Source organism: Copadichromis virginalis, linkage group LG18, assembly GCF_057382275.1.
Source record: "Copadichromis virginalis isolate Kocher_CV1m ecotype Utaka linkage group LG18, C_Virginalis_male_GT1.1, whole genome shotgun sequence".
Taxonomy (NCBI): domain Eukaryota; kingdom Metazoa; phylum Chordata; class Actinopteri; order Cichliformes; family Cichlidae; genus Copadichromis; species Copadichromis virginalis.
In genome coordinates, this window is record NC_140635.1 from 21,072,520 (window position 1) to 21,086,361 (window position 13,842).

The 13,842-nt window shown below is 41.5% G+C and overlaps 2 protein-coding genes across 4 annotated transcripts; one reads left to right on the top strand and one right to left on the bottom strand.

The window, feature by feature from the left end:
• Positions 1-100: 100 nt before the first annotated feature.
• Positions 101-4,943, top strand: extl2 (exostosin-like glycosyltransferase 2). 2 transcript variants are annotated; one of them, XR_014916557.1, is made up of 6 exons: positions 101-188; positions 566-1,011; positions 1,108-1,178; positions 1,262-1,377; positions 3,483-3,940; positions 4,140-4,943. XR_014916557.1 is itself a non-coding variant. In XM_085439956.1 (5 exons), exons 1-5 carry the CDS (start codon positions 163-165, stop codon positions 3,883-3,885), a joined length of 1,062 nt encoding a protein of 353 aa, XP_085296082.1. In that variant the 5' UTR covers positions 101-162; the 3' UTR covers positions 3,886-4,943. The 2 variants fall into 2 exon arrangements, 1 of the variants encoding a protein (XP_085296082.1); XM_085439956.1 differs by having other exon boundaries at positions 3,483-4,943.
• On the bottom strand, positions 4,177-10,619 carry parla (presenilin associated, rhomboid-like a). Of its 2 annotated transcripts, XM_085439955.1 has the most exons (10): positions 10,479-10,619; positions 9,728-9,911; positions 9,515-9,619; positions 9,268-9,400; positions 7,910-8,005; positions 7,675-7,824; positions 7,311-7,381; positions 7,130-7,231; positions 6,429-6,526; positions 4,177-5,971 (listed from the first exon to the last, which is right to left on the bottom strand). In XM_085439955.1, exons 1-10 carry the CDS (start codon positions 10,556-10,558, stop codon positions 5,827-5,829), a joined length of 1,164 nt encoding a protein of 387 aa, XP_085296081.1. In that variant the 5' UTR covers positions 10,559-10,619; the 3' UTR covers positions 4,177-5,826. The 2 variants fall into 2 exon arrangements, 1 of the variants encoding a protein (XP_085296081.1); XR_014916556.1 differs by lacking the exon at positions 4,177-5,971 and having other exon boundaries at positions 6,461-6,526; positions 6,627-7,231.
• Between the last annotated feature and the right edge of the window lie 3,223 nt (positions 10,620-13,842).

Sequence of the window (13,842 nt, forward strand, 5' to 3'; positions counted from 1 at the left end):
ACAAAATATTCATTTAACAAGAAATTTTCTCTATAATAAAATAGCTGCGTGGCTGTTGAGTACCATAAATTACGGCGGGTGTTAAATAGGAACCGCTCTTAACTTGTACACTCTTTGGACAAAGTCAGCCAACATGGCGACCGTTTGAAAGAAAGGGGTTGAATGTTTGTAGTGCCAACAAAAATGAGGTGAGTTCTCCTTTCTAGAAAGAAAAATAGAATATGTTAAAATGTAACAGGCTAGATATGTTACGAGACAGCCGACTAAACCGTTGTGTTCAAAACAAACGCTGGGCTAAAATCACGTTAAAGTTAGCTAAAATCAGTGCAACTACAACTACTTGCACAAGCTAAGTTGTCATTTCGGATACCCAAGATGGCTTAATTGATTTGCATGTTTAGTTATGGATGCCATATAATCCTAACATTTATCACAGGCCATAGATTAACTAATTTCTGCTTAGAATACAACAAATCAGTCATAGAAACTGCATATATTGATTTTTTTCTCTTTTAAACTGGAGCTGAGATGGAAATATTAATAAATACTGCAAATCTGTGTGCAGGCTGCCCCGTTGTTGCTTTGGGCTCCGACGAACCTATTTGTTTTGGGCAATTCTGCTGATCCTCCTGGTTGGTGTAGTCTTGACAGCTCTGCTGCCACCTGCTGAGGACCAAAGAGGTGTTGCTGTCTTGGAGGTGCTACGAAGGGCAACCCCGCAAAAGCAGAATCCCGCACAGGTTCACCACGCTGACAGCTCGGAGGAGAAGAAGTTTACCATCATCATCCAGACTTACAACCGCACAGACGTTTTGCTCAAACTCCTAAACCATTACCAGGGAGTACCTCATCTTCAGAGAATTATCATAGTATGGAACAACATTGGAGAGCAGACACCTGCAAAGCTGTGGAGCTCCTTGGGGCCTCATCCGGTCCAGGTAGTCTTCAAGGAGCAGACCAGCAACCGAATGCGCAACAGGCTACAACCATTCCCTGAAATTGATACTGATGGTCAGTACATCTGTCAGCTTGCACCGTATGTATTATTTGTTATATTTAAATACATTTTAGTCAGTGAACAGTAGTATTTTTGTTCTGCTCCTGTAGCTGTTCTGATGCTGGATGATGACACTCTCATCAGTGTACCTGACATCAGTTTTGCTTTTTCTGTCTGGAAGGTAATGAGTATCATAAACTTGAAAAATTTAACTGCAGATTTTAGCCGGCAAACCCTGAGTTGTTTTACTGTTGGGTTCCACAGCAATTTCCAGACCAGATTGTTGGATTTGTACCGAGGAAACATGTCTCAACGGCAGCAGGAGTGTACAGCTATGGCAGCTTTGAGCTGCAGGATCCAGAAACAGCAGGAGGTGACGTGTAGGTTGTTTGTTTTTGGTTTTTTTGTCCACATACCCTGCATGTTATTTGGGCCTGTACTACGAAGCATGCTCGACATACCCAGAATGTTTGTTGCTTATGTGGCTTCACTTATTTTTACATCAGTGTACATCAGTATACTTCTGTGTTTAATTTTAAACATATCAGTGAGAGAATAACAATCATATCTTAGTATAAAGAATAATGATCATAGCATTTCTATAAGGATTCACAGATGTCAGAAAATTCGTGCAGGGAGATTGCCAAAGCTTTTGGAATGGATGTGAGGTAATGTGCAAAGACGGGACATATGTTTGCCTCTGGAACAAAAACCAGCCACAACAAATAGTGGGGAACCATGTGGGAAAGAAAAGTCCCAGAATTTTATTTGTATTGTTGTTGGCACAGCATATAAAACACTGGGACATGACCACAAGGTAATTAACGAATGATGCGCCAAGGACAAGCATGACTGCTGGCAGTAACGTCAACCACTCATATGGGTTACATCAAAAATCCACAGCAGAAGTCTAAATCAGCGTTAAGCTGTCACAAGAAAGTGGTTATAAACTTAATAGGTCCACTCTAGGTTTACCAGTCTGTCATGTGTTCATGTGAGCATGAACACATGAAAGAGGCAACTTCTGACCAATCACAGACGTGGGCAGATCTAACAGATCTGAGCGGCCTGATTTTAGAAAGGAAGTTAAAACTGTGTCAGACCAGGCAATGTTAAGCTGTGTACAGTACAGGCTCAGAGCAACACGTGTTGCCAAAACAGTAGCGTGAGATTACAAGTGTACGATTTAAATAGGCTTTATGAATGGAAAAGCACTATTATATTTATAAAGCCTAAGCTGAAGCCAGGAGGAAAATCTGGCAAAAATGCCATCTGTGCGAGTTAACAGACTTCTCAGTATCCTTAAGACTCAGGATAATCTGTTATATCAATGTTTAAATGTGCAGAAAACAATTTTAACTTTATCTTTTCAGCTGAAACTGTGCTGTTGGTGTTTAATGGCTTGAGTGCAAGTTAAGAAAATATATACAAATAGAAATTAAAGACAGGCATAGCATGCTTGCAAATTTGATATCCAGTGTATATCCACATTATAAAGGCGTGGAAGACAATACAATCATTTTAGAAATAGAAATAAAGTTGCTCCTTTAGACGCTAGCTGTCCGTGGACATGTCCGACATGTGTTCCAGGAATGGTGGCACCATTTCCCAGAGAAACGATTGGTCAGTAGATGGTGAGTTTGTACTTGTTGACTTTAAATTGAACATGAGAAAATTCAAGGCTTATTCAGGTAACTTTGGCATAAACCCTGGTTTATGAAGAGGGTTCATTTCTTAGGGGGTAGTTTACCTTGAGAATTTGTGCTGCAGACCTAACCAGTTGTGGAACAGGTTATATTTGAGATCAAGAGATAAAACGTCACTTCCTACTGCCCAATTCACTAGCGGGGACTACATTCTCATTTTAGGTTTGACAGCATTCCTAGTAAATAATGGCAGATGGCTTGAGGATGAATTGAGGCTGCAGTTTGGGGAAGGCCTCAGGGGGGATTGGCGATGGCTCCCAGGCTGGGAAGATCCTCATGTACTAATGAGAAGTGAATGAATTGTAAAAAAGGGAAGGGAGGGTGGGGCACAAAGATGAGAATGAACAGCTTGTAGTGCTCGGGAGGGTCATATATTGATGGATTACTGGAAGGGATGTGTATGGAGGTGTGGTACCACTCCTGAAATTTAGATAAATTCTCTCCACTTAGCTTTCTGGAAAATGGTGTTAACATTGCTGTAAAATCCCCCGAGCCACTCTGAGCAGATAGTAAGAGGGTCTAATGTTTTTCATGAGTCTCTAAAGTCTTCTTTCCATGATGAGTAATAAATATAGATTCTTAGACACAACTAAACAGCAGCTGTTTTTCTTTCAACCTGCATTATAAATTTCAACAGCAGCGAATCACCATCGTATTGCTGAAAATGCAGAGTTAACCCTGAATTTGCATTGCTGCGCCACTAATCCTGCTTCATAGTACAGGCCTCTGGCTAGGTGTACTTTGTTTTTTAAGCTTCCATCTCCCTGCATTCCCTGCAGATACTCCATGGTGTTAATTGGTGCTGCCTTCTTCCACCGCCGCTATTTGCAGCTCTTTCAGGACCAGCCTCAAGCAGTGCATGCTTTAGTGGATGAAACGCAGAACTGTGACGATATTGCCATGAACTTTGCCGTAGCTCTGTATTTAAGAAAACAATCAAAGTTGGGTAAAATGAACAGAGCCTCTGGGGTCTTTATCAAACCCGTGGACCTCCGCAACCTAGAAAAGGAGGCCAGCAGTGGATACCAGGGGATGTGGCATCGTCCCGAACACCTTCTCCAGAGGTCCTACTGCCTGAACAGGTTGACACAGATCTATGGCTTTATGCCTCTTTCCTTCTCCAACCTGATGGTCTCCCAGTTTGGCTTCCCCAGTTATGCAAACCACAAAAGCAGGGGCTGAGGAAGTGCTGTATTACTGATTGCTCTGGATAAAAAGTAGACGATATAGTGTTCTGGTAAGTCTGTTTGATTAACATCATGTGACAGGGTGGAGGATAAGTTTGAATTATCAGTGAGTGAGTGAGTGAGTGAGAGAGAGAACGAACGAACTGTGCCTGGAAACTAAAAAATGAAAACTTTAATCTCATTGTACCTCTTTGATTTTTAGCCTACTCTTTTGAGTTTTAGGATTCTGAGCAGTTTTCTCATTCACAGCCCGACAGTGATGGACGCCTGATTTTTGGACAGCGAGGATTGTTAGAAGAATTTGCTGCACATGCCCTTGTCTGATGAGACATCCATATTTGATAAGCTAATCTGTATTGTTTACCAGGAACTGCCTTAAAGTTACCTTGAAGCCAAAAAAGTGTCAGTCTTTGATCTATTTTGACAACTTAACCTGCTTTATTAGTAACAGATTTAGACTGTCTTAAGATGTAGGTATGCTGTAGTTGTATTTAACCAAAAAAACTTTCCACCAACGTATCTGAATAAAAAGGAATTGTGAAAAGCATTTAACAGTGACTCTTTATGTCCAGGACAGGAATGTGATTTGATAAATAAAATGTTTTCTCAGGGCATGAAATCATTATTATAATGGTGAAAATAATTTATTCCCTGTTGAATTTGTAAATTTGCTCACTCACAAAGAAATGAACCGTTTCTAATTTTCTATGGCAGTGGTATTTTAATGGAGAAAGACAGAATATCAACCAGAAAACCAGAAAAAAAACCCCCATCAAATTCAGCAGGGGGTGAAATACTTCCCCCACTGTATGAGTTCAGGTAGTAATCTGGAGATGTCGGCATCTGAAGAATTAACTGAGTGTGTTTTGGCACCATGAGTCGTGGTATCTTTGTTCCAAATTCTCATATGTGCCAACTATAGATTAAACGCTTCCAATAAAACTTATTGTCATGAATAGTTTTGTCACAGCTTTAATTTTAAACATATTGCCCTGCTGTGAGGAAAGTATTTCTAACCAAAATAGTTAAACTGCAGGTTTTTTTTTTTTTTTTTTTAAAAAGTGCCTTGGCCACTTTTTACTGTAATAGAGGGCACTGATAAAGAGATTTGTTACCAAATGAATTATTTACATTAGTAGGTATACGTGGGAGTGCCCATTTATCTAAAATCATTGGATATGCTTATTTGTTCTATTTTTCTCTCAATGTAAAGCTAGTAGTTTGAATGAGTGTTAACAGAGGAAAAGGATCAGACAATAAAATTCTTTGTTTTCTAATGTGGAAATTTTGGTCTGATGGCTAATGCAGTTTTCCAGAACAACATGGACACAAAAACATGGATAAAAAGGTTTTTAGCTTTGGATTACTAACACCTGTTTTCCACCAGTAATGTGCCTAGTCTGGTGCTGGTCGATGGCCATATTTTGGCAAGTGTCAGAACTTAATTTTTGCATACTATATCAGACGTTAGTGTCACACAGGGCCGAATCTGAATGCTACATTTGGAAATTAGTGGTAAATTACTTGCAGTAATATTCCCATTGCTTCTGAAATCACTGAATCCAAGTGTTGGGAGACTCATTTTTGTGGTGCCACCATTCTTTGTTGGTGTAAATGTGTAGAACCAGTTTGAGATTTGGCAAAGCATTGGTGGAAAATGGCTAAATGAGGTAGCAGAGTTACAGATTACCGGTAGCATAACAGGTGCTTAAAGTCTACAAAGTAAACATCTCGACTGCAACGCTAGACATGAAGTTTCACCTGCTTTTAAATTTCAAGTTTGCAAGGCATTAAATCAGCAAATGCTCTTTACTAACTTTGGATGTGAAAACTAGATTTATTTATTAATAACAGTCCACTCCATGTCATTGGATAAAAGTGTCCTTGCATATTCGTTTGGATGGGTTCCAGTTCTTTCACAAAGAATTTCAGGGACTTATGATGTTGGTCCACCACCACCACCCCCGGGTCCACGTCCAGGCCTGGAACCTCGGCTGCCTGGTGAACGAATGTCATGCCACAACTTCACAAGGGGCTCCCTCTTCCTCCAGATGAGTTTATGACCATATGCCACATACCACCTGTATGAAGAGATGCATGGCACGGTAAAATGTGGAGAAAGCAGAACAAGATGCTCCCATTAGGCCACATTAAGACATTAAAGGATTTAGACTGATCAAAGCAGTGCAGAATCATTGGATTCTTTTTTTCATGACTGAGTTCAAAAGCACAAAGCCTTCAAAACAACATTTTAATAATATTAGATATGTTCCACAGGCTTTAAGCTGTATTTGTGACTACACCTGCAACTGTCACATAACCACAATTTTCACACTTGGGCCATGTTATGAGAGCAGGATATTAAAACTGGGAAAAAAATCTGTCTGCTTATGTAAGTCTAAGAAAACAGTTAAACCCTCCAGAAAAAGTAAGTAATCAGATTTGGGATTAAGACAGTTTCATATGCCTTGAAACTGTATTTCATATTGTTAACATGGACAGACTTTGAGGAAAGGGTAAAAATAAGACCTGACTCACACTCCAAAGAGGGCTCCGCCAAGGTGAGCTGCATGGTCAAACAGCCGCCATCCCAACAGAAGTCCTGCTGTGTCAATGGCAACTAGCGCTTTCAGAGCCTAAATATAAACAAAGGCAAAGCTGCATTCAGTGCGCTGGCATGCATACTTCCACAGTCACTCATACATGTACCTTTTTATTTGGTCCATGCACACTCACATCTCTTCCTGCAGCAAAAGCGGGAAGGAAGACAAAAGCAACTCAAGCAACCACTCGTTATATCCGAGGTAGACAGAAGAACATCTCTGAATGCACATGTCCAACCTTAAAGAAGATGGGCCACAGCAACAGAACCCCACAGTGGGTGCCACTCCTGTCAACTAAGAACTGAGGCTACAATTCCCATGGGACAACCAAAGATTGGAAAAACAACATCATTTAGACACAACAGCCTGCCTGTGTATTGCTGCTGATCATGTTCATGACTACAGTGTGCAGGTCTTCTGATGGCTGCTTCCAGCGGGATAACACACCATGTCACAAAGGTCAGATCATCTCGAACTAGTTTCTTGAACATGACAATGAGCTGACTGTAGTCACCGTGTTGAATCAGTGCCATGAAAAACTGGGGCATTTCTGAAGGCAATATGGATTCCAATCGAGCACTTGTAAGGTGTACTTCATAAAGTGTATGTAGGAAATATGAAGTGTGCAGCACTTACTGTTCCTGCTGTGAAAGTGACCATGGGAAGGAAGATTATGCCAAGCTTGGCCTCTGGCATCTTAGAGCAGATAGCAGCGAGCACTGCCATGACGGCGCCGGACTGTAGATCAAAACAGTTACTATCACAGCTGTCCATCATTTGAGTTGAGCTTTAAAATGGATTTTAGCAAATATCTTACCGCCCCTAATGATGGATAGAGACGCCCGGTGGCTGCCTTACATGTGTAACTGACCATAGTGGAAACCACACCTGAAAATCAAACATTTGGTAGCCTTTCTTACTTCCTGTTACCTATATTCTCAATAATCAGCCATGCATAGTACTGAAAGGCCCTAAACGTTTGAGTGTCCCAAAATTAAAATAAGGTTTTTGTGCTGTAGTAAATGATGGATGGAATAACAGCGAGTTTCAGTCAAACATGAAGCAAAGAGATCATTAAACTATCCACCCTGGATTAAACACTAATGTTAAAAATATTCAAGTATTGTGTTTAGATTTAATAAATGTTATCAGACTCCAGTTGTGTGCTTTATTTGACTCACCAGCAGACAGGTAAACTGCAAGAAATTGCTCTTTCCCCAAAAGAGAGACGATCCCTGAGGAGAATATCCATAGGACATACATGTTGGCCACCATGTGGATGATGGAGTAGTGACTGAAGGAGGACAGAGCCATGGGAAGGCAGCGTGTTTCTGGAAGAGGAAGAGGAGAGGGGAAAAAAATGCACACACTGCAAACACAAAAGAGGACATGACCGTGTAGCACAGGTGAACTCACTGGAAGCTGGGTTGGACGTGAAGTACTTAAGCATACTTCTTTGCATTGAAGGGATTCGCCAACAGCAGAGGACGGCGGCATTTAGTGCGATAATACCTAGAAAAAAATTAATAAATAAAGGTGCCAACTATGAAGAAATGCAAAGAGATAAATAAAAAAACAAAAAAAACCCAGACACATAGGGTTGGGTATCGTCACTGATTTCTAGAATCAATTCGATTCCCATTCACAAGCGCAAGGTCCCGAATCGATTCGATCCATGATTCGATTCCATTTGATTCGGGGAAATTTTGCCTCAGACAGTCAGAAATATTATAATTCTGATCACTAATCAGTACATATCCATATTTTATATCTGTAAAAAGAAACCTTACACTTGTGAGACTTTATCAAAGGTGTGAGCATCACAGCAGATGCCTTTGTGTCAAAGTAACAGAGGATAAAACACAGACAAACATGAAGGCGATTTTCCTGGCCTGACTTTTTATAGCAGATAACCTTAAAAATATTCTGCGGTAGAACAAAAACTGAAGAAAACCATGAATCAACATGAACATTACCTGATGCTGCTGAAGTGAAGCAGAGCAAAGTTACAGAGGTTTCTATTAGAGATACAGTTAAGCATTTTGCAATTTTGCATAATTTAAAAAGTTTAAATTTCTTCAGTATTGAACAGCAAAAATGCGGCTTTCTTGTCGGAAGTCATTTAAGTAGAAAAGAAAAAAAACAACACAGCGGCTGACAGCACTGTTTACAATGGTAGACTGGTAGGTGATAAGCAAGTGAATGGGAAACTGTTCTTGAAGTACACGGAGAGAGAGAGCTGTGCAAGTGTGATTTTATTGTGGTGGAGGCAAAACAGCAAGTAAGGGGGACTTCATGATGATGTTTATGTGAAGCGTAGTTTGGATCTTCTTTTCGCGACTGGTTCAATCAACTTTGGTTGGAGAGACACAAAACCTGCAGCTTCAGAATCTAGCGCAATAAAAGATTTAAACACAGAGCGCGGACCAGACACATCAAAATGAGTGAGCTGTCGGCTCTCAGCCCCGACAGCATGTCCGTGTACGTCCCGTTGGGCGAGAAAGCGTCGGGTCCGCGCTCTGTTTACGTCTTTGTGCAGAATCCGTGTGCCTGCTCTCATTTACTGTTTTAGCTGTTTGGTGGTTGTCAAAATTTTGTGAGATTTATCCTGAGATTCTGGCATTTTGGGCAAAATGCATTTATATTTAAAAATCGATTCAGGATTTTAATGAATCGATATCACGCTATTCAAGCTAGAATCGATTTTAAAATCGGAAAATCGATAATCAAAACCGCACACACACTGCAAAGATGTTGACTGTGTAAAATAATACCTGTCACAGTCTTCTGTCCCTCTGTGAGGCTGTTCCAGAAGTCATCCACCATGGACACCAGGAGAATGAGCTGTCGCTGGAAGCTGGACAGCTGGTTCCACCAGTTGTGCCAGTATGCCATGTCCTGGGTGCCCTCGGAACATGTGAAAGGTTCACAGAGTCTCTGTGAGCAGCTTGTAAATCAAACCAGTAATGCGATCTGCAAGCAAAGGAGATGTGCAATAATGTGGATCATCAAAGTGCTCACCTGCATGCCTTTTTCTGAATTCTCTTCATCTTTTGCAGTCTGAAGTCTTGACTTTAGACTCTCATATTGGAGAATGGCCGCCGCACCAAAGGAGCAGCCTGTAAACTGAAATGGAGTCAGAAAACAGCCAGAAGCACTTTACTGTCCACAAACAACAGTGTACCATGCATCCATTTCATCACTACACAGCAGTAGAAAACTGGGGGGACCTACCCCTACTGTGAACATCAGCGGTGTGAAAAGTGTAGGCCTGGGGACTCTAGGAGGAGGCTGGGGCACCGGGGTGCCAGCCTCAGTGGCTGAGGTGTTTGTTTCCTGCGTGGCATTTTTTTTCTTTATGTCTGGCCTTTTGGCCTCCCGACGAAATCCACACCTCTGCTGGTTGTAGGGGTTAAGACTGCCAGGAGAAAGAGGCAGCTTTTAAAGCAGGCAGTTGTTGAAATATACACAAAAAAGTATAAAATCAATGTTCATTTAGGGGAAGAACATAAAAGTCCTGCTTTGAAAACTAATTTTACTTTTGTGTTGTTGTTGTAAAATTACAGCTACTGCTGGTTGTAGAGTTACAAAAAAATGAATGCATCCGTAATAAAAGCTAATAATACTGAGAACAATTCAAGCACCCACAATGTATGAATCTACACGGGTAGCATGCCTCACAGTGGCTCCATAACTACTTATTGTTAGTATCAGTATCAATAATAAAAGCACGACATGCTGTTTAAGGCACTCAATTCATTTACTGAAAAACAGAAAGACTACAGTAACTCGTTTACGCTTCGATATCGCAGGTTACGGATGAAACATGAAGCTGTCTTTAGCTTTGTGGATCTCCCTGCAATGACAGTCGGAACAGTTAGGTAAGCACGGGCTGCGGCTGGTGGAGAAGTAAACACACACATCCTGTCAGTGTTACGCCTGTGCAGACAGACGCTGCGACCACAGCGACCTTGTGTTTGCTCACCTGGAGCTTCGTGGAGTGGTGTTCTGGGATCTCACGAACTCTGTTTTGGCCCATTTTATCGCGTATCCTCTCCACGCCATGATTGTGTTGACCTTCCGCTTCAAGCCCGTCCCACCACCACACTGTAGCTGATGCTGCGTTCACGGACTCATGTAAAAGCCAGCATTTGTAACTTGGTTGTATAATTCTGCATCTACAGGCAGCTCTTGCGCTGTGTCTGACTATATACATTCGGTTCACAGTATCTATTTAACTTAAATTGGTTATCTTATATTTAGTTGTGGCGTTAGTATTGTCAGTTTGATTTTTATTGGGTGGACACAGAGTTGCACAACACCAAAGGGTCAAAATCCTTGCATGCTTATAAATACAATAGAAGGTTATTTTTGCCATAACCGTTCAGCTGTGCAACAGTAAATACTCCACAGGCCTCTGTTAGCGTCTCTTTTGTTTGGTATAATCAGCTCCCTCTAGTGGCGCATTGACGAACAGATTTGTCAGAACAAAAGCGCTTTCAACAGTGGTTAAATTGTTACACGTGTAGCAACTATTCAGTTTTTGTTTGTTTGTTTGTGATGGGATGTGCTACAATATCCGCAAATTTAAAAATTTAACAGTAAAACAGTTTTTTTTACTCCAGTGTGAGTATCTCAGACTTCTGGATGCCTATCCACAGCGCTGATTTTTAACCAGTAAAATATAGTGCTTCATCAAAATATAATTTATAGTTTGTGGTAGTTGTACTTTCCGTCTTTTGTGTTTATTTAACTACATTTCAGGGCAATAATATTCACTGTACTATCTTTACAGCTGACTCCAGTGTCTGACAAATACAGCAAGGATCTGTAGGTGACATGAAAATGTCACGACCTGCGGGGTCGGCAAGGCACTGATCAGCAATCTCTCTCCCCCTCCCCTGTTTTGCCGGGGCGGAACTCATGGCGGGTTCACGCCCTCGGCCCACGCCCTCCCAGATCATGCACACCTGGGCCTCATCAGACCAGCTGGTATATCAGAAGGAGGAGATCAGCTGTTCAACGCTGGATTGTTGTGAAGACTCCTGTCAGTACACGTCGAGCCCTAGTTTCCCCACACTTCCGCCTCAGAAAGTAACATTTGTCTCTCTGTTCTAGATTCCCCGGACTCGTCCCCGTGTTTCCCCGTGTGGAGCGTGTAAGAGGTGGCTGGTCACTAGCGGAGAGAGGTTGGCGTGAGCGTGTGTGTGATCCCCTTGTTTTCCCTGGAGCCCTGGAACCCGTCCTCGCACATCTTGTATATAGCACTGTCCTCGCACTGCCTGTAAATACACTTGGTGAAGATTTTTGTGAATAAACTGTCTCTGTTACAACACACTCCGGAGTTCAGTTATTACCAGCAAAATAGTTGCATGTTTAATCATCTGGGAATTTACCCAGATTTATTTATTTATTTAGACAGAGATCTTGACTCCCTCAATGTTCAGCACAAAGTTACACCGATGTATGCACTCACTCAGCAGTATTCAATTCGATTTTATTTATAAAGTATCAAATCACAACAACCGTTACCTCAAGGCACTTTATATTGTGAGGTAAAAACCCTACAATAATACAGGGAAACACTAACAATCAGACAACGCCCTGTGAGCAAACGCTTTGGCAAAGGTGGGAAGGAAAAACTCTCTTTTAACAGGAAGAAACCTCTGGCAGAACCAGGCTCAGGAAGGGGCAGCCTCGTGATGCAACCGCTTGGGGGTGAAGAGAGGAAGACACGCTGTGGAAGACAGCCAGAGATTAATAATAACTCATAATTAAATGCGGAGAGGTGTATAAACACATGGAGAGTGAAAAGAGTTGAGAGCGAGGGGCCTGGAAGCTGAAGGTTCTGCCTCCCATTCTACTGTTAATACTCTAGGAACCACAAGTAAGCCTGCAGTCTGAGAGCAAAGTGCTCTGCTGTGGTGATACAGCACTATAAGGTCATTAAAATAAGATGGGGCCTGATTATACGAAGCCTTTTATGTGATGGGAAGGGTTTTAATTTAGATTATGGATTTAACAGGGAGCCAATGAAGAGAAGCCGGTATAGGAGAAATATGCTCTCTCTTTCTTCTCCCTGTCAGTACTCTCGTGGCAGCATTTTGGATCAACTAAATGCTTTCAACAGTATTGATGAACAAGATGAAGAGAACTGTATTGGAGCAGTTACTACACATTGACCTCACAACTTTAGGTTGCCACCAATGACATGCTGAAGAGCCATTGTGCATTTCATCTTCCACAAAAGAAGCCAAGATGAAGTTGGATCAGAATTAATGGGAAGAGAAAAGTATAGCGAAGGAGAGAGACATTATTTCTCAAACGCCGTGGAGGCAATGTACGGTAATTGCTGCTGGTGTTCAGTGTTCGTGTGACTGCTGATAGAAGCAGGAGGATGAATTCTGTGGATGTGTACAGGTTTCTGCTCAGATTCAGACAAATGTTGCATTGGATGATGCTTCACATTGCAAATAGATAATGACCCAAAGCATACTGCAAAAGCAACCTAAGAGTTTCTCGAGGCAAAGATATGGGATGGATATTGTTCAATGGCCAAGTTAGTGCCCAACAGAGTGTGCTTTTGAGTTACTGCAGACAAAACTAATGTTGTAAAGGCTCACCTTTCAGCACATTCACTTCACCAAATGCACCTTGTTTCTTTTCCTCACCTTTGATTGGGTGTGGTGCTTGGCCTTAATTGCACTCACCTGTCACTCGTTATATAAGGACTGCACTCACCTATCCCTCACTCTTTCTTCACTCCCACATGGGGCGGCAGCTGAGAGATAGCAGTCCATGTGTGTCTTTCTTTCCTTTACCCGTTATTCAATAAAACGACAAAACCTGCAAATGATTGATGACTGCTTATTCTCATTCTAATCGGATGAGCTCATGATGATGACTACTTAAACCCTGAACCTTCCTTCCTCCAAAACAACTAAAGACAAAAAGACTCACAAACAAGCAGCAACTGAACATCTCGAGGGAGGAAGCAGTCTTTGCTGATGTCCATGGGTTCTAGACTTCAGGCAGTCACTGACAGCAAAGGATTTTTATCCAAGTACTAAAATGTATCCTTATATTTAAAATGACCTTACTTTATCCAGTTGCTTTTGAGCCCCTGAAAACACTGGACTGTGTATAAAAGTGGATGTATTTTCCCAATAATTAATACATTACTTCTGTTAAACCCCTTAAATTAAAGCTGAAAGTCTGCACCTTAACCACAACTTGATTGTCTGAATTAAAATGCACTGTGGTGACAGGTAAAATTAAAAAAGCTGTGTCACTGTCCAAAACATTATGGACCTAACAGTCTTTCAAAATCCTATCGTGTATTGAACTAA